The 20,448-nt window shown below is 40.0% G+C and overlaps 2 protein-coding genes across 2 annotated transcripts; both read right to left on the reverse strand.

Annotated features, from left to right (window-relative positions):
* Positions 1–333: 333 nt before the first annotated feature.
* LOC133305739 (uncharacterized) lies at positions 334–1,113 on the reverse strand. The gene has a single exon (XM_061505982.1). It carries the CDS (start codon positions 1,111–1,113, stop codon positions 334–336), a length of 780 nt encoding a protein of 259 aa, XP_061361966.1.
* A 15,735-nt stretch (positions 1,114–16,848) lies between these two features.
* LOC133305749 (uncharacterized) lies at positions 16,849–19,567 on the reverse strand. The gene is made up of 4 exons (XM_061505994.1): positions 19,316–19,567; positions 18,377–19,229; positions 17,880–18,270; positions 16,849–17,386 (listed from the first exon to the last, which is right to left on the reverse strand). The coding sequence occupies exons 1-4, from the start codon at positions 19,565–19,567 to the stop codon at positions 16,849–16,851; spliced, it is 2,034 nt and encodes a 677-aa protein (XP_061361978.1).
* Positions 19,568–20,448: the final 881 nt, after the last annotated feature.

Below are 20,448 nucleotides of genomic sequence, written 5' to 3' on the forward strand. Positions count from 1 at the left end.
TGGCCCAGTCCCGGGCATAAGTTCAATAGAGAACTCCACTTCCCTTTCAGGGGGAAATGTGGTAATGTCGTCAGGAAATACATCCTCGAATTCTTTGACCACGGGAATGTTCATCAGCGGCGTCTCGCTTGCACCTACCAGGCTAGCTATTAGCATGAAAGTACAATCTTTTGATTCGACCGGTGAAGTACTGGGGAATGGGGTCTCCATCCTTTTCCCGCCGACTATTATACTTCGGCTGCTACAATCAATTACCACGCGCTGTTTGGCCAGCCAGTCCATTCCCAATATTAGGTTTAGTTTGGCTAAGGGGAGAATTATGAAGTCTTGTTTCTACTTCTTTCCTTTGTATCTGAATTCTACATTTCTACATATGAAGTGAGACGTTGTCACTTCCCCCGTCGCAGAGGTGACTTGCATTGGGGATTGCATTGGGCTCATAGTTAAGTTAAATGCATTTGCCACATAGTTGACCATGAAGGAATTGGTTGCAACAGAGTCAAATAAAACAGATAGTTCTTCACCACATATATTGATCGTACCTTTAACTAGTTCGGCCGCCTGGTCCGCCACATGTTGATCCAGCGTGTAAACTCTGCCCATTCTTGGTGCCTCAGCTGCTGGCTGTTGTTCCCTCCATTGTGGACAATCTTTGATGAAGTGTCCATCTTGGCCGCACTTGAAGCATTCCATCGATCCGCTCAAACAATTTTCGAAATGTGCCTTCCTACATTTGGGGCAATTGGGAGCCCTGCTACTGTTTCCTCGGGGATTCCCGGGCCTCTTAAACTGGTGGTCATCACGCCTGGGCTGCCATGGTCTGCCTCCGCTTTTCCCTCTCCATGGTCTGTTCCTAGTCATCAGAGCTCTGTGTCCGGATCCGCTGGTCTTCGCGGGCTTCCTTGTTTGCAAACCGACCACCTCCACCTTTCTACATTTGTTTACTATGGTGGCCAGGTCACAGGTGTCGTTGCCAGCTACCAATTCCGCAATCCTCGCAGACAGACCCCTTTGCAATTTTGCTGTCAAAAAATCCGGCATGGGCATGGTCCCTCGGTAAGTCGCCAATCGGAGTAGTTCGTTGAATTTAGCATGATATTGGTCCACCGTCATGGTCCCTTGTACGAGTCGGTCGAATTCGCCTTGCTTGCTGTCCCGGATTGACATCGGGAAATATTTCTCCAAGAACATTTCTTCAAATTCGGCCCAAGTAGTCGCCGTATTTTGCTTGCTCTGATACCATAAAATGCAACACCCTATTTATATACTCAATCCCTAAGGAGTCATTCATGTAGTCATAGTCTCCACTGCTCCTATCTGGACAGAGTTGCTGGGGTTCGACTTCGATGGTGTGACAGGGGCAGCACTATATGACGGAGACAACCATCATATATTTGGTGGTTATGATCGGGAGGCTGTTGTGGCTGAGACCAGGAGAGCAGATGCAGAGGCCGGACAATTTGCTCATTATCCTGTGAGCAATTTGTCTGTGTCTTCCTGCATACTTCATTATGTGGTGACACACATTATTTTCCATCGCCCTCATAATCACTCGAAGGTGCTAGAAGGTGACTTTGTGATCTTGTGGACCCTCCTTCACCATATTGAGGTGAACTGGAGGCATTACATATGCATATTGATGTGGAAGGCGGCTAAGTCAAAGAAGGCTGAATTGCCTTTTGCATTTCTGGTGGAGAAGATTCTGCACAAATCTTGACTCGTCACTTTTTTCAACTATGGTTGTCATGCGCCCCTTCATACAATGTATCTTTACAGCATGTTGCATTTCAGGTTTGGAGCCAAATTCATGTTGCACAAATAACGGATCTCTTAACTTCCAACCTCCATGCAAATCATCATCTCCATAGAGGACCTCCAACTCGTCATTAGGGTGCGCCCAATTAATGAATGAATAATGTTGGCTTTCATTCCAAAATGGCTCTACCGCAGTCCCTGCATCTAAAGCTTCATCATTATTGTCAGAATCAATACCACCGCAAAAATAATTTTTTAAAGCAAATGTCTAAATTTAATAACTTACCACTACTGACAGGGTCAACACGAAGTGGCGACATGGCTGGGGTACCCAGGCTTACAGTGCTCGTGTCAGCGTCAAAATTTCCATCCACGTCAGTGTCTGACGAATCACCTTGTGGAATAGAACTTTCAGATTCTCCCTCATCTTCGCTGTCCACATACTCCTCATCTTATCCTCTTCATCCACATCCAATGTTACCTGAGCAGGTGTAGATGATCGTACAATTGTATTTTCTTGACCAGTACAGTGCGCAGTGGTTGTATGCACCGATAACGATGAAGACTGACCAACATCAACTTCAACATATATCTCAATCATTTTTAATACTTTCCATCCAACTTACACATCTGTGACGAACTCCACATCTTCATCATCATTGATATCGTTACCAATGTAGTATATTGTATCCATATCCACTACAGTCTCTAACCTGGCTATCATGCGGTGGATGGATTGGATGCCTTCTGACCTCATTTTTTTGGAGAATTCTCTCCTTCAGTTCATTGCATGTAGTGCCCACTTTGATTTTCATCGTTTTTGTTTTTCCTTTAAATCGAACACCGTTCGGACCTTCAAAATGCCTCCCATTGTAGTAAATAACTATAGGAACCATGTTAGGACTTGAACTCATCTTTCACACGAAAATTTGGGTCTAGGTTTTGGGTTTGGATCTTGGTTCAGATTTTTTAACACAAAATGGGAATGTGGAGGTGTAACGCCAATGTCCTACCAAGATAGAGCTTTTTGAGATGAAGAGATGAAATATATGTGTGATGTTTCGGAATAGAGATGTCAATGGAGAGAGATTTGGGGGAAAAAAACTTTAACTCGCAACAATGGCTGAAACCTTTGATATTGGGGTTTCTGGCCGATATCTACCCGGGTATCCCCCTCCCTACCCGGGTAAATAATTCAAGTTTTTTCCAGATTTAAGAACACTACCCGAGTATCCCCGTCCATACCCGGGTAGGGTTGATTTTTCAAAAAATACCCGGGTATGGAGGGGGATACCCGGGTAGGTTTCATGGTCAACGGTCAAATAAGGGCAGATTGGTGTTATGTTTTTTGGGAGGGTTAATTTTTCAAAATAATTTCTAATCGAGAACAATTTGATAAATAATTATTAATAAATGGCTACAGTGGTCAAAATGCTTCTTTTTGCCATTGAACTTCGGTTGAAAAATAGAGGGAGAAAAGAAATGAATTTCGACGTGATTGTACTGAGCAATGAACGTTGATAGACTGAGTTGTCCTATCACTAAGAGTAGGTCATCTTTCTGGTATTGGGTATTACCAGCAACGTAATTAATGGTAGCCACAAACTTTCTGAAAAAATTTCAGAGAAGCCGAAGAAATATTCATACTTAAGCTGCAACAGTGCTGCATTTACACCTAATCAGTAGCTTCTCACTATTGGGAACAAATTCAAGGGAAGAAGAGAGCGCTGACAACAGTCAGGTTTGAAAAAAGTTGGGTAGCTAGGCGTAATATTCAATTGCCAGATAAACAAGACATGGGCGAGAAAATAATTTGGCTTACTAAAAAGACTTATCAACAAAGGGCCCATTTTGTCTTATTTATATTTTTTTTAATTTATTTTTATATAAAGCCCAATCTTAATTTTCCTAAAGCCTCAATGATACGGCTCCCCCTATTTTTCATTTGGCTAAAAATTTCTAAATAGCACGCTCATTATTTTTTATTTTTTTTAAAGATCCTAACCCATCAGTATATAAAATGTGCAATCTATTATAGCCCAACTAATTCTCAAGCCGTGTACCCAAAGTGAATTTGCATCGTGCAATTAATATTTCCTTACCAAATTGTACTATGGACCCGAAACTTAATATGATGGACTAACAGACATAACAGACTTACCACATACGTTAGTTATTAACTAATTTAGTTATCCATAAGGTAGTTTCAAGCTGCTACTCTCATTCCTCACTTACATATTCAACAAGTTGTATATCCAAAAGTCCACATAGAACATAATGATTTCCCACTAAAACAAGTCCTCACTGTCCTATCAACCGCAGTTGCTGACAATCAATCGGCTATCACTCAGAGTACCAAGAAAATACCTAGTACAACACAATCATTGTTATACCCCAAACTTAGGGGGTTTGTCCATATTCCTTCTACTTAATTAGCAATTATCAGTCAACACCTCTTTATCAAAGGTCCTTTGTTATTTGATTGTGGAACATGTTAGGACAGCAAAAACACTTGGTCTAAAACAATAGAGCCCTCTAGAAAATCAAAACTCACAAGCAACAAACTAAAACTACTCACAAAATCAAAACTAAACATGTCAGCAATTACACATACTAAACTAAACTAACCTTTCTATACACTAAACACTTAATCACTACTAACTAACTAATCAACTAGACCTGTACTCATGGTGGTACATAAATGTCTCCCATGGAGGGTGAAGTATGTTGATATAGGGGTGTCCATAGTAGTCATGGTAGAGGCCAAGACACTAGTGGAGCTTCCCATGTATGTGCTAAAGAGGAGAGTGTGTGTGTATGACAGCATATGAGAGGAGTCGGGAAGAAGGAGATCCCCTCTCCATGTGTGAGAGGGGTATTTAGAGAGGAGAGTCCTCTCTTCAGGGGGCTTGAGCTGGTCAGCCCATGAGCTGTCTCATCAAGCTGTCCACTGTCAGTGTACAGGGGTAGCAGTGCAGGATGGGGAATGTCCCAGTGGTGAGCCTCTATGGCTTCTCATGGGTGCCCTCCGGAAGGTTCTAGAATGTGGGCTTTGACAGATTGGGCCCATCTGGTGGGCCTAGTAAATAGCATCCGGAACAAGACCTTTTTTTAGTATTTCACCCTACATCCAATAAAGAGATGAAAGTCTTCTCTTTATTCATATGGCTGCTCCAATAATGCTTTAACCATCTAATCTTACTTGGGAATAGTTTAATTCTTATATTGAAATTAGAACAATTTTCTCTGTATCTAATCATTTGATTATTTTCTTTTTAATTATATCTTTCAAGAATAAACTAAGTCTTCCCTATTGATATAAAGAGATGAAGTTCAAATTCTTCTCATGCAATCCTAATGAGTCCAATTGCTTATCCCCAAAAAAATTGGTTGGTTTAAACTCTATGTTTTTAAAGTAGCCTTCTCCTAAGTTGGTATTTTTACTAATTAAAATCACATGGTCAACAACTAATTGGTCAAACACAGATATGGCTGAACAGTCATCAATGTTTTCCTCTATAAAATTCATGTCTTTCAAGAAATTAAATGTCATCTTTTCTTCATTAATCCTCATAGAAAATTCTCCCTTTTTTAATATCAATTATGACATCGTTTGTAGCTAAGAACGATCTATGCAATATAATAGGAACATCCTTGTTAGCTTCAAAATCAAGTATCATGAAATCTATTGGAAAAATAAACCTATAAACTTTCACTAATATGTTCTCTATTTTTTCATTAGGGACAATATTCCTATCTCCTATTACACATGAAATTGTAGAAGAACTTGGACTTTTCAGCTTGGATGGCAAATTGTTGGAGAGGTAATGCTCATGCTGCTGTTTTGGAGTCTTTAAGGAAAAAAGGAGATATCTTGCCCTTGATATTGGTCGAGGAGCTTTATTATTCTACATATTGATGTGTAGTGCCTTTGGTTTTGGAACTTGCTTTTCTGGTACAATAGAAGTCTCTTCCTCCTTGTCTTTTTCTTGAGGTATAATATGGTTGGTAGATGGTTGAGCTGAAAGAGTGTCATCAACTTGCTTCCCTTCTTTCTGCATTAACTTCCTCAAGGTAGATGGCCTTATCACAGGCTCCGGCTGGTCCTTTTCTTTGTCATTTCTTAATCGGAGGGCCTTGCTAGCTTCTTTTCCTTCCCTTCTTGGTATTTTAGTATCACTTGGGAGTGCTCCAAAGGGTCTATTGCTAAGGGCTAAAACTAGTTGCCCTATTTGAGTTTCTATATTTTTTAACATTTCTCCATGGCTTTGGAGGAGAGATGCATGATTTTATAGCATTTGACTTTGACCTTGTAGCATTTGGTCGTTCTTTGCAATATAATCTTTCATCCATTGTTCAATTGAAGGATGAACTTCAACAGTATTTAGTTCTTATTATTTAGCAAAAGGAGGCTGTATAAAGCCATGTGGGAAAGGCATATTTGGCTCAAATGACTGCTACCATCCTTGATAAGGCTGCTAGTGTTGTTAATTTTGGCCTTGACTTTAAGCAAAATTGCCATATATGTTGATCAAATTGGTTGTGGTTGTTGTAATTTTGGTTGAAACCTCCCACATAAAGGATAGATGTTGGGTTGTTCGGGCATTCTTCCAAAGTATGAGGTCCATAGGACAAGGAGGAGACTAGTGTTGGAGCATAAACTGGTGCAAGTGCTGGTTAGTTTGCTTAGCAAGATTTTCCATTGTGTTAAGGTAGCAACTTGATCTGCCAGTGAAGTTGTTTCATTGACTTCATGGATAAAACTTGCATTATAAAATCCATTTCCCATGCCATTGTGATTCCCTTTTGGAGTGTTTAACAACCAAACATTTTCTTTTCATCAGATTTGGCTAAACTTAAACTTTTGTCACTGTTGTTTTTTTTTCTTTTTAGTAATCTATAAAATTTACAATAATATTAGAGTTTAATTGAGAATAAATGAAAATGAAAGAAAACAAATTTAAGAACTAAAAGATAGAATTTCAAAAAGAAACAAAATCAAACACCATTCCCTGGCAACAACGCCACTTTGTTAGGATTAAATTTCTCAAAACAAAAAATTAGAACTGCTATATCTTGTGCTAACAAACACAGTAGTAGTATATGTATCAAAAATGGTAAGGATCATTCTCTAGGAATAGTGTACTTATTTCTTTTTATTTGTCTATCCCTATTTTCTTGAATTTAAAGGAAATCAGATTTTTAAACAAAAAATTCAATCAACTAAAATGTGCAATTAGAATCGAGTAAACAACAGTAATTAGGTCATGGGTTTCTAAAATTGTGAATTTCCCCTTAATAATTTGCATCCCTACTTATGATATGCTATAGCACTAATCTTACAGAAATTCACTGTTTAAAGCACCTTTCTGGAATTTCACAATTCCAGATGTCCAAACCTAATCAAATCCTTTCACGATGTATTTAAATCAGATCTTTAATGTCTAATGATGAATTTCCACTTCAGGTTATTTCTAACCTTTGAAGCCTTCAATTAACAAAACATCATGACCCTTAATTTTCCAATTACAGAATCATGATAAAGAATGTTCAAGGTTCACTCCTATGGCTTCTTGAAACTAACAATCTTGTTAAACGAAATGCAAGAATCATGCATAGTAGTATTCTAAAATGAAGGGTACCTTCCAATCATTTAGATCCCCAGCTAGAAATTTAACAATGAATGAAAAGAAAATTTGAAACTGAGATTAAAATGCATTAAACTAAATTCAAGTGTAAAAAACGTTAAGAAGAACAGACTAGGAACTTGAATACAAAAAGCTCAAAAGAAATACATATTAGAACTTGAAACTTTGAAGATTCTTGAACTCCTTCAAGAAGTCTCCTTATCACGTGTTACTTACAATAGAATGCAGCAAAATTAAAACTGAAAACTCATTTTTGACTTCTAAGTAATATTCCTATTTAACTAATTCCAAAAATCCAAATGCTTGCTATCTATTCTTCTTGATCTTATCCAACGTTCATCAACTTGCCACATTAGCCCATTGTGCACACTTATGCCTTCCTATGTTGACAAATCAGAAAAAAATGTGAGAAAAATCACAAGTTTGCCTTCCTCTTTTTTAAACACCTTAATGGGCACTTTTACACACTCTTTGGGCCTTTTCCACCTGCGTTTTAAACCATATACAACCAATACCATACAAAAGGGACTGTTAATTCATGCAAAAATTACAGCTAATAGTCATGTAATACTAACAAGGATTCCTTGTGAAATGTGGTCATGAACTCTCGAAGGGATCATCTTACCACTTTCTAATACTGAATAGGGAGGGTGAGGAACAAGGTTGCTCCATGCTAGTTGTGAAGTGTAACATGAACTTCATAGCTAAGTTGTTGTAGTGACCGATAGATCTCGACGGTAGCAAGGATAACATATCTTTGGGCGGCCTTCTTCAGGGTAAGCTGGAATGTGCAACATACGAGGGAATGAATTCCTTCTTGAAACAAGGTTAAGGTGTCCAGATATTTCTATGGATTTGTTTTGGCCAGCTACAATATAGGCCCAAGCCCAATAATATAGCCCACTTCTAGAAAGGCACCCTATTTTTCTACACTGCTGCCTACTAGCATGCCTTGTCTCTAGGACAAGACATGATATAGGTGGCATAACTCTAGGGGGTCTTCCCTTTAAGAACCCCCCACCATTGAAGAAGGCTCTCTCTCGGATATTTATATCTATGAGCTGTTACTACCGTAAGCCACCTTACACAAACTCCCTCCCTTTTTACATGCTACACATGGGAAGCTCTAATAGGACCATGGTTCATACCTTGATTGCTGAGAACACCCCTATATCAACATATTATATCCCGTGAGGAAGACATCTATATCTTTACAAAACCCAGAACAACTCAGGATTCATGGTGCTATCGTAGCTTCCTTGTTGGTGAGGTATTTGAAGTCTCGAGATATTCGATGGTCTATTATCTTGTTCAAGAAAGGATAATTGAAATATGGTGTAGGCGGATTATCACTAGCCCTTACAAATAGGTGTAGTCTACTTGAGTCGATCTCCTCTTGCTTGTTGCTCCCAATCAATTGGGATCTTAGTCATGGCAGGTTATCTGGTGGGTCTCATGTTTTCTTCAAGTTATGGTTCATTATAGCTTGGATATCTACTGCTCTTGTTATGCTAGCTATAGTTTTGAAATTGGATTGTGCATCATCTCTTAGGTAGATGGATTATGTTCAATCATGCAACCTCTCATGGCACGGGGATGGTTCCCTGGCGGGAGAATGGCATTTCGAGGAACTTGCAGGATTTCTCTAATGTGATGTTTGGTTAAGAGGGTTGTCCAATGTGATGTACGCTTCCTCATAATACACATGTTCGTCATGAGCGAAGGTAGCCTGTTATCTTCTAATGTTAACCACCACGGTGGGGATAATAGTTTAGTGATTTTGACATACGACACCGATAAGTTTAATCGAGACTTCAGATCTTACTTGAGTCTTGCCTCAGTCATAGTGTCTTCCGTCGATAAAGGTTGCTATGACAGTGGAGGAGAAAAGGGGCATGTGATTACAAAGAACTCTATCACTCAAGTCAATGAGATATAAAGAGATAGTGTGAGAAATGAATAATATGTATATATGTTGAGGTTAATAGCTTGATAGATTAAATTATCTGAACAGGAACTAAATTGAAATAACAATGAAACAGTGGTATATTATCAACGGCAATTCGAGAAACGCCGGCAACTCCAGAAAGCTAGCAAGAGAGAAATTGAGAGTTTGTTACAGATAATCGACAAAAGACCCATGCCTTCCCTTTCCCTCCTATATAAAGTGCATAACAAACTAGTAAAATAACAGATTGTAAATTGTAATACTATTGGGCTGCAGTAGGGCTAGGCCCATTATTTCCCTTAAGGACTTAACAAGTAGTTGGGCTCCTAAATGACTTGAGCCCACTTTCTCATCTCTTCTATCACCGCTTCACTTAGCCACGTGTGGGAGAGACAATGACAAAGTCACTGAGCCACTCTGGTCGTCTTCTCCTCCTACTCCCTGTTCTTATCCTCACCTCTTCACCGTCCTGATGCATGTCATGATCCAGAGCACTAGATCCCATCTCCCTTGGTTCTACAGGGCTTGAGAGGTTCGCATCATTTGATAACTCATATTTTGTTACACTTATTTATTACTCTTGGTTGGTATTTTTATGATTTATTTGAATTAAATAAAGGTCTTTTGGGTTAATTCACAATTCTAGATTTTAGTTGAGTTTAATTGATTTTCGTCATAATTTTCCAAATTTATACTACTTCTGTATTTTGACCATATCTCACTCTACAGATGTCCGATTGACTCTGTTCTTGTTGCTTTTTGCAGCTAACAGATAGGGCTACAATTGCTATTTCAGCTACTGAAGCCCAATTCGGACGGGAAGATGGTCGAAACTTGATCTCAAGATGATGTATTTTGCTGGAATTTTATTTTGACGTTTGAACTTGTAATTTTCATTAGGACCCAATGTGTTTAGGGCCCAAGGCCATGTTTTATTATTTTATTTTATTCAGCTTTTATTTTATGTTTGGGCTGAAGCGATGAAACCCTAGCCGTCCTGCGTGACGGCTATTTAAGGGAGACTCTAGGAAACCCTTTAGCAGTCAGTTTTTACAACAGAGAAGTTCTCTCTGAGTTTTTATTCAATTGCGTTCTTCTTCTTCTTATTTTTTGAATTATGTTTACCTTAGCCATGCGAGGCTAAGAACCTTTTAATCAACCTAAGGGTAACGGATTCCATGGATTAGTCTTGAGGATCTGCGTTTATTTCAAATCAGTTTTGTTTCCCCTCCCAACTCAGATTGATATCGTGCGATCGTGGATATTCAATCTGAGGTTCGCGATTGCGATTATGAAAAGGGATTAATCATCAGATTTGATGATTAGGTTGATTGACCCTATGACCTTAAATCAAGCGGGCTGATACTCTGCGATTGTATGAGTAGAAGCATCGTCTTTGATCAAATGCTAAGCGATCGCTTAAAGAGGGTTGTCAATTGGAAATAAGGATTCTGATTCGATTGACAAATAAATCACGATTCTGATATCCTCTTATCCGAGGAAAGACGTCCATGGAACCCAAACCTTAGGTTGGTTATTTTTAATTACGAATTTTACATACAATTTTACATTCTGCCTTTTTAATTATTGAATCAAAATCCAAAACCCCCCTTTTATTTTCTGTCATCATAAGCGATTTTTACCCAAACAATTTCCTTGAGAGACGACTTAGGGTTTGCACTTTACTGCAAAAATTTTCTGAACCCTAAAGAATTAATTTTTAATTTGCGCGAGTTCGACAGCTCGTGTCAAATTTGGCGCCGTTGCCGAGGAAATTGCATCGGTCTAAATCATTTTCTGATTCTTGATCATCTTCATTTTCATCTTCATATTCTTTTTCTTTAATTTTCGTTTTTGAAAAAAAAAAATCAATCAAAAAAAAAATAATAAAAAAATTGGGGAAATCGATAAATTTCAGTTTGAGCAATTGGTTCCAGGACGTATCGGGTATTTCTGAACTTGTTCAACTTGCTCTGATCGCTTTGAAAATTGGTGAGCTGAAGGAGACGATCATCCCTGTCAAAAGTCGTGAGGCTTTTCCTCACGAATCAGGCCCTGACAGCGGTTTCCAAGTTGATCAGTCTGTTGCTGCAGTTTTTCCTGCAAAGCCACAATACCAGCAGATGCAGCAGCAGCAGCAAAACAATCCTTTCTCTAATGCATATAATCCTGGCTAGAAAAATCATCCAAATCTCAATTGGAATCAGAACCAGCAAAGTGCACCATTCCAACAGAGGCAGCAGTTTGCACCTTCTCAACAGAGGCAAAATTTTCAACAATTTGCACCTCCACAGCCAATGCAGCAGCAAGCCAGTAGCGATGGTCCTTCTTTGGAGGATTTAGTGAAGCAGATGGCAACTATCAATCTGCAATTCCAGCAGATTACTGAGTATTCCCTCCAGAATCTGCAAACACAGATTGGCCAGCTTGCAACGTCAATGAGTCAAAATCAACAAGCAAGTGACAGCTCCCTTCCATCCCAAACAGTTCCAAATCCAAAAGGAAGCGGAAATGTGAGTGCTATTACTCTACGGTCTGGCAAGCATATGGAGGAGCCAAACCACACTGCTGCTGAGTCATCTAAGGGAAGTGACACTAGCTCCAAGAAGCAGAGCACTGATACATCTGATCATCTTGTTTTCTGCATTGATGTGATAGATGAAGTTGTTGAGGATTTTTCTCCTGAATTCCTTACTGATTTTTCATCTATTCATGGTTCTGATTTCTGTGATTGTAGTGATAGTCAAGAGTGCATTGTGTGTGCTGAAATAGCATCACATCTTTCTGGTTTTAACGATGCACTTATTGATGAATCTGATTCTGAGTGTGAATATGCACTTTCTGAATTGCCTGCTGATATTATTGATGATCCTAATTCTGTTTCTGAGAATTTGTTTACAGGCATTGCTGCTGACTTGTTTTCTGCAGAATTTGCACCACCAACTACACCTCTTCCATCCATTGAGCAGCCTCCGAAATTGGAGTTGAAGGTTCTGCCCGACCACTTGAAATATGCATTTCTTGAGGAAAATGAGCAGTTACCTGTGATAGTGGCCAAGTACCTTCTACCTGAGCAGGAGGTAAAGCTTCTGACATTGCTGAAAGAAAATAAAAAGGCAATTGGATGGACTTTAGCAGATAATGTGGGAATCAGCCCTTCCATGTGCATGCACCGCATTTTACTTGAAGGTGTTAAACCAGTGAGGCAGAAATCAGGCTGTTTGATGCTGTTTATTCTCCTTAGGGAGTTCAGGGAGTTCTCTTCCCTCCTTTTCTTTTCTTTCTGTTATTTGCATTTTTATTTTTCTTTTCCTTTCTTTCTTTTAGTTTTTGACTTTTTTTTTTCTTTCTGTTATTTGCATTTTTATTTTTCTTTTCCTTTCTTTCTTTTAGTTTATGATTTTTCATAGGTAGATTTTCCTTTTCTTTCTGGTAATTATTGAGTGGTACATAGAGTAGACATAGATCACAGTGTTTGATAGCATAAATTTGTTGGGCTTTGATCTCGATTCTTGGATTACAACTACCTGTTGATTGATTCTGTGTTGTTGATTGCATGACTTGGTTTACCTTTGTGAGGTTTTGAGCCTGCATACATGGCATATCTTCTGGCCATGCTTTCTTTCTTGTGTGTTTCTGCTCTTGATTGTTGTCCTCTAGAACTTGCTCTTGTTCTTTTTGAAACTGCATTTTTCACTTGCATGCATGAACATGATTGAGGCATTCTTTCTTTTCTGTACCCACTTTAGCCAGATAGCCGTCCATTATATTATTATCCCTTGGTGAGCCCCTTTGAGCCTTTATATCTTTTATTTCTTAAGCCGCATTACAAGCCTAAGTGAAAAACCAATTAATTCCACACCCTGGAGTTTTACTGAGCATTGGTTTCATTGTGATGTTGTGTTTAAGTGTGGGGGTTTGCCCGAGACGGACAAAAGTTTAAGTGTGGGGGGTGACCATCTGATTCATTTCTGCTATGTGGTTTTACTTCTTCAAAACAAAAAAACAAAAAACAAAAAAAAAAACAAAAAAGAGAAAAAAAAACAAAAAAAAAGAAAAAAAGAAAAAAAAAGTGTTTATCTTTTCAGTATCTTTGTTTTATGTTCTTAGTTTAGTTCTTAACTTTTTCTCTTTGTAAAATTCTGGGGTGTTTAGCTTTCTCTTCCATATTCATCCATACCTTTACCTCAGCCCCATTACAACCCTGCATAAAGCCCTCTTGATTTGTGCATGCATGTGTTATGAGCAGTGGAGAAGTAGAACTTGAGCAAGCCTATGGTAGGATGATTTTCTTGAGTTGATTTGAGTGATATACTGAATTAACTGATACACTTGAGAGAAAAATTGAGAGCATCTTGTGAGGAACCATTTTTGTGCAGTTAGCAGTTGCAGTTAGCAGGTCTTGTGATTTGAGATTAGGGAATTTCTGTCCTGATTGATTTACCTGTGGAAGACTTGTGATCTTTGTATATTTTCTGTATGCTTCATAGTTGTTAGAAAGGATTGGTTGATCTTAGTCTTTGCTTTAAATTTTAGTTTGTTTTTGCCCAGGAGTGCAAAAAGATAAGTGTGGAGGAATTTGATAACTCATATTTTGTTACACTTATTTATTACTCTTGGTTGGTATTTTTATGATTTATTTGAATTAAATAAAGGTCTTTTGGGTTAATTCACAATTCTAGATTTTAGTTGAGTTTAATTGATTTTCGTCATAATTTTCCAGATTTATACTACTTCTGTATTTTGACCATATCTCACTCTACAGATGTCCGATTGACTCTGTTCTTGTTGCTTTTCGCAGCTAACAAATAGGGCTACAATTGCTATTTCAGCTACTGAAGCCCAATTCGAACGGGAAGATGGTCGAAACTTGATCTCAAGATGACGTGTTTTACTGGAATTTTATTTTGACGTTTGAACTTGTAATTTTCATTAGGACCCAATGTGTTTAGGGCCCAAGGCCATGTTTTATTATTTTATTTTATTCAGCTTTTATTTTATGTTTGGGCTGAAGCGATGAAACCCTAGCCGTCCTGCGTGACGGCTATTTAAGGGAGACTCTAGGAAACCCTTTAGCAGTCAGTTTTTACAACAGAGAAGTTCTCTCTGAGTTTTTATTCAATTGCGTTCTTCTTCTTCTTATTTTTTGAATTATGTTTACCTTAGCCATGCGAGGCTAAGAACCTTTTAATCAACCTAAGGGTAATGGATTCCATGGATTAGTCTTGAGGATCTGCGTTTATTTCAAATTAGTTTTGTTTCCCCTCCCAACTCAGATTGATATCGTGCGATCGTGGATATTCAATCTGAGGTTCGCAATTGCGATTATGAAAAGGGATTAATCATCAGATTTGATGATTAGGTTGATTGACCCTATGACCTTAAATCAAGCGGGCTGATACTCTGCGATTGTATGAGTAGAAGCATCGTCTTTGATCAAATGCTAAGCGATCGCTTAGAGAGGGTTGTCAATTGGAAATAAGGATTCTGATTCGATTGACAAATCAATCACGATTCTGATATCCTCTTATCCGAGGAAAGACGTCCATGGAACCCAAACCTTAGGTTGGTTATTTTTAATTACGAATTTTACATACAATTTTACATTCTGCCTTTTTAATTATTGAATCAAAATCCAAAACCCCCCTTTTATTTTCTGTCATCATAAGCGATTTTTACCCAAACAATTTCCTTGAGAGACGACTTAGGGTTTGCACTTTACTGCAAAAATTTTCTGAACCCTAAAGAATTAATTTTTAATTTGCGCGAGTTCGACAGCTCGTGTCAATCATTTCCCCCCTTACTCAAAGAAACGATCTTGCCCTCAAGATCGAAGTTGGGAAAGGCTTGGCAAAACTCTGAATAGGAAATCCAAGTGGCGTCTTCGAGTGGCAAACTGTCCCATTGGACCAAAAGCTGCAAAATTTCTTCTTGTCCATGGCGCAACACTCGAGTACGAAGCACAGCGATAGGATTGACAACGGGATGGTTGTCCCAGCTGACTGACGGTAACAGAGCAGGATGGAAGGTTGGGTTTTGCCGATAAGCCTTGAGAAGGGACACATGGAATACGGGGTGGATGCGGGACTGTTCTGGTAAACGCAGACGATAAGCTACCAAACCGACACGCTCAATGATGGGAAATGGCCCATAGAACCGGCGGCGCAGTTTGGAGAAGGACTGATTTCTCACAGATCGTTGACGGTAGGGACGGAGCTTCACCAGCACGAGATCACCCACTCCAAATTGGACATCCCTGCGCTTCTTGTCCGCCTGAGCCTTCATGCGTTGTCTAGTACGGTGCAAATTCTCCCGTAGTTGGCGTAGGATCATATCTCTCTGAGATAATAGAGATTCCACGGCCTCTACTGATGTGGTCCCCCCTCCGTACGGCTGTATACCTGGTGGTGGCCGACCATATACTATCTGAAACGGAGAAAATTCAACGAAAGAATGGTACGCTGTGTTGTAGGAGAATTCCGCCCAAGGTAAAAACTTTACCCACTGATTTGGGGTCTCCATAGTATAGCAACGCAAGTATTGCTCTAATCCCCTATTCGTGACTTCTGTTTGCCCATCGGTTTCAGGGTGATTAGCCGTGCTGTAGCAGAGTTTGGTGTCACTCAACCTTGCCAATTCAGACCAAAATTTACTGACAAAGATCCGGTCCCTGTCTGAGACAATGGAGCGTGGAATCCCATGGAGACGGTAAATGGTGTCAATGAAAACCGAAGCTACCTTTGTGGCAGTGAAGTTAGTAGGGAGAGCTACAAAGTGAGCATACTTGGAGAGGCGATCCACCACCACCATAATAGCAGTTTTCCCATCTGAATTGAGCAATCCGATTATGAAGTCCATGGAGATGTCTTCCCAAATGGCACGCGGAATGACTAAAGGTTGGAGGAGTCCAGCTGGTGACATGGGCTGATATTTTGTTACCTGACACACAGGGCAAGTCCTCACAAATTCTTGGATGTCTTGTTTCAGGTGGGGCCAAAAATAAACAGCCATGACTCTGTGTAATGTTCGTTTGACACCTCCATGCCCGCCTATTAATGAGGAGTGAAATTCATGCAGGATGTTGATCCGAAGGTCTGAATTGGATGCTACCACAATTCGTCCTTTGTAGAGGAGGAGCCCCTCACGCCAAGTGTAATGCTCAAATCCTATTGTACTCCGTTCAACATGTTCCCGTAGCTATAATAGTTCTGGATGAGTCTGATTTTCTGTTTTGATTTGTGCCAACAGGTTATTAGTCACAGTGGTAAGGGCCATAACACATCCGGTTGTATCTTTGATGCAAGATTCCTCCGTAGGTCTCCGAGAAAGAGCATCTGCTACCTTATTGGCAGCTCCAGGGTAGTATTCGATGTTGTAGTCAAATCCCAATAGCTTGATCAGAAAACGTTGCGGCTCCGGGGTTTGTATGACCTGCCCCATCATTTCCTTGATGCTTCTTTGGTCGGTCCTGATTGTAAATGGCCCTCCTAAGAGGTATTATCTCCACTTAGAGACCCCTTCCGTGATCGCAAACATCTCTTTTACATAGGTGGAGGCTTGCTGCATCCTAGAGTTTAGTTTCTTGCTAAAATAGGCAATGGGTAGATTGTCTTGGCTTAATACAGCTCCAATCCCTACCCCAGAAGCATCTGTGGTTAGCACGAACTTTTTAGTGAAATCCGGAAGTGCCAATATGGGGGGATTAGAGAGGGCCCCCTTTAATTCCCACATTGCTCTTTTAGCCGTGTCATCCCACCCAAAAGCATCCTTGCGTAATAATGCTGTCAAAGGGGCTGCAATCTGTGAAAAATCGCGAACAAATTTGCGGTAGTACCCCGCCAATCCTAGGAAGCCTCTTAACTGTTTTAATGTGGTGGGTGATTGCCAATCCATGATGGCCTGTATCTTTTCAGTATTTGGTCTGACTCCCTGAGCACCAACTATATGTCCCAAGTAACCTATTTCCTCCTGACCAAAAGAGCATTTGGAGCGCTTGGCATACAGTTGATGTTTGCGAAGACACTCTAGCACTAGCCTTAAGTGAGTAACATGGTCCCATTATGATTTGCTGTAGATCAGAATATCGTCAAAAAAAAAACAATCACAAACTTGCGTAGGAACTCCTTCAATACTGAGTTCATAATGCCCTGAAAGGTTGCAGGAGCATTTGTGAGCCCAAAGGGCATCACCAGAAATTCATAGTGCCCCTGGTGCATTCGAAAGGCTGTCTTGTATATGTCTTGGGGAGCCATTCGAATTTGATGGTATCCTGAACAGAGATCCAACTTGGAGAACACTACCGCTCCTGTTAGTTCATCAAGCATTTCGTCCACAGTGGGAATGGGAAATCGGTTGGGCACAGTAACTTGATTTAGGGCTCTATAGTCAACACAAAACCTCCACGTTCCATCTTTTTTTTTACTAAGAGCACTGGTGAGGAAAATGGGCTTAGACTCGGTCTGATAACCCCTGAATCAAGCATGTCCTGCACCATTTTTTCTATTTCAGATTTTTGGAAGTAAGGATACCTGTATGGTCTAACATTCACTGCTTTTGTGCCAGGTTCCAAATGGATTTGATGGTCTTCTACGCGGACAGGTGGCAACTGTTGAGGAGTAGCAAATACATCTTCATATTCTTGCAACAATTGTTGTATCGCTGGACTGTGGCACTCTTTACTACCTTGTTCCAGTGGTGGCTCCTGCTGGATTGCTTGAAGTTGATAGTAAGTAGCCACTGCATCTGAATTGGTTAGCCTGCGGAGTTGATGTAGCTCAATTGTGTCTACTTGTAGCCGTGGTTCCCCTTGCAACTGAATGACTTGCCCGTTTTTCTTAAATTTCAAGTGCAGCTTCTTATAATTTGTGGTGATATCTCCCAATAAGGATAACCATTGAACCCCCAGCACTACCTCCGCTCCTTGAATTGGCAACACAAACAAGTCTGAAGGGAACATATGGCCTTGTAATTCCAACTCAACCTTCTGGCAAACCCCACTACATCCTAGACTCTCTCCACTGCCAACCAGCACCCTGAATGGAGGTATGGGCTGAACCTCTAATCCCAGAAATTTCACCATGCGCTCCTGGACAAAGTTGTGTTGAACCACCATCTACTAACACCTGCACTGGCTTCTTATTAATCAGCCCCTTCAGTCGTAGGGTACTGGATGAATACTGCCCAGCCATGGCATGAAGACTAATTCCAGGTATTTCATCATCACCCCCAATCTTCTCGTTAGTAACCTCCAGCTCAACTTCTATCTCATCTTCGTCCTCATCCTGGATCAATAGGAGGAACATTTGTCCTTTGCATTTATGATTCCTATGGAACTTCTCCTCACAGTAATAACATAGCCCTTTCTCCCTCTTCTCTGCCATTTCAGCAGAAGATAAACGTTTGATGGGGATGTTGGTCTTTGATGGTGGAGTATAGGGTACTATTCCATTTGCTGGTGTGGGCAGTAATCCTGGCTGATTAGATGAATTGTTACTGGTAAAATTTCGATAGGGTCCAAAACGGGATGGAGCTCGGTCAGTGAGCTTATCCTCAACCACCTTGGCCAAGCTAATGGCATCTTCTAAGGATTCAGGCAAGTGTAATCGAACCTCCTTCCTGATTTCGGTCTTCAACCCGGATTCGAAGTAGCTTTGTAAGGTAAGATCATCAATCCCTACAATCTGATTGCACAATTGTTCGAACAGCTTCTGATACTCCTCTACTGTTGTCTGCTGGGCTAATCGTCCTAACTCCCCACGTAGATCGCGGTATTTAGAAGGACCAAACCTGGACCTCAAGGCGTTCACAAACGAGTCCCATGTAGTCAAGCGGTGGTTACGTTCCATCCAGTGGAACCAATCTTCGGCAGTGCCATCCATCTGAAATGACGTCAATGTCAGTTGGATCCGAATTGTTGGATTTTATGGATCCAAGGTTCTGGATTCCCACCAGTAAACCTGGGTACCGTGAACTTAACTGACTTGTATGCATTGGTACCAAAAAAAGTGTTAAGGCCTGCATCTGGGCTTGATTCCCCCTTATGCGCTCCCTTGAATTTCTGATTCTGATCTAGTTTTGCTTCCATTAATGTGAGTTTCAGGTTCATACTTTGGAGTAACTCACTTAATGCATTGAACTGTTCATCATGCTTAGCGAGTCTGGAAATACATTCCTCCATCAGATCTCCCTTTACAGTTGAGCGAGTTCCCTCCGCCATCTCAATTACGGAAGTGTCTCTCAATGAAAGCACCAGATTGATAGATTAAACTATCTGAACAGGAACTAAATTGAAATAACAATGAAACAGTGGTATATTATCAACGGCAATTCCAGAAACGCCGGCAACTCCAGAAAGTTAGCAAGAGAGAAATTGAGAGTTTGTTACAGATAATTGACAAAAGACCCATGCCTTCCTTTTCCCTCCTATATAAAGTGCATAACAAACTAGTAAAATAACAGATTGTAAATTGTAATACTATTGGGCTGCAGTAGGGCTAGGCCCATTATTTCCCTTAAGGACTTAACAAGTAGTTGGGCTCCTAAATGACTTGAGCCCACTTTCTCATCTCTTCTATCACCGCTTCACTTAGCCACGTGTGGGAGAGACAGTGACAAAGTCACTGAGCCACTCTGGTCGTCTTCTCCTCCTACTCCCTGTTCTTATCCTTACCTCTTCACCGTCCTGATGCATGTCATGATCCAGAGCACTAGATCCCATCTCCCTTGATTCTACAGGGCTTGAGAGGTTCGCATCATAGCTCCTTAGATAATACCTTGTTATTTGTGCTTCGGGTATAAATGGGTCAGGCCAAGTCAGACTTTAGTCTGAATAAGATAAGTTTGTGTAAAATATTTCGAGTCTAGCATTTTAACTTGGTGCAAGCTAAAACATTGGTATGACCTGGCCTATTTTTTAAAATTACAAGGATTGGCCTGGCCTTTATGCCTATCAGGCCTACTAAAATGAAATATTTTAAATTGTTCAATATTTTTATAAGATCTTTTCATAATTTTTTTGTAATATAGTGCAAATCACTAAAATTTCTCACACTAGTGAATGTTAATTGAGATTTCAATTTAAAGTCAATACTGATAAAA

The sequence above is a fragment of the Gastrolobium bilobum genome, unplaced genomic scaffold, assembly GCF_033153095.1.
Source record: "Gastrolobium bilobum isolate Gb01-03AN ecotype WA unplaced genomic scaffold, APGP_CSIRO_Gbil_v1 utg33251, whole genome shotgun sequence".
In the NCBI taxonomy this organism is placed as follows: domain Eukaryota; kingdom Viridiplantae; phylum Streptophyta; class Magnoliopsida; order Fabales; family Fabaceae; genus Gastrolobium; species Gastrolobium bilobum.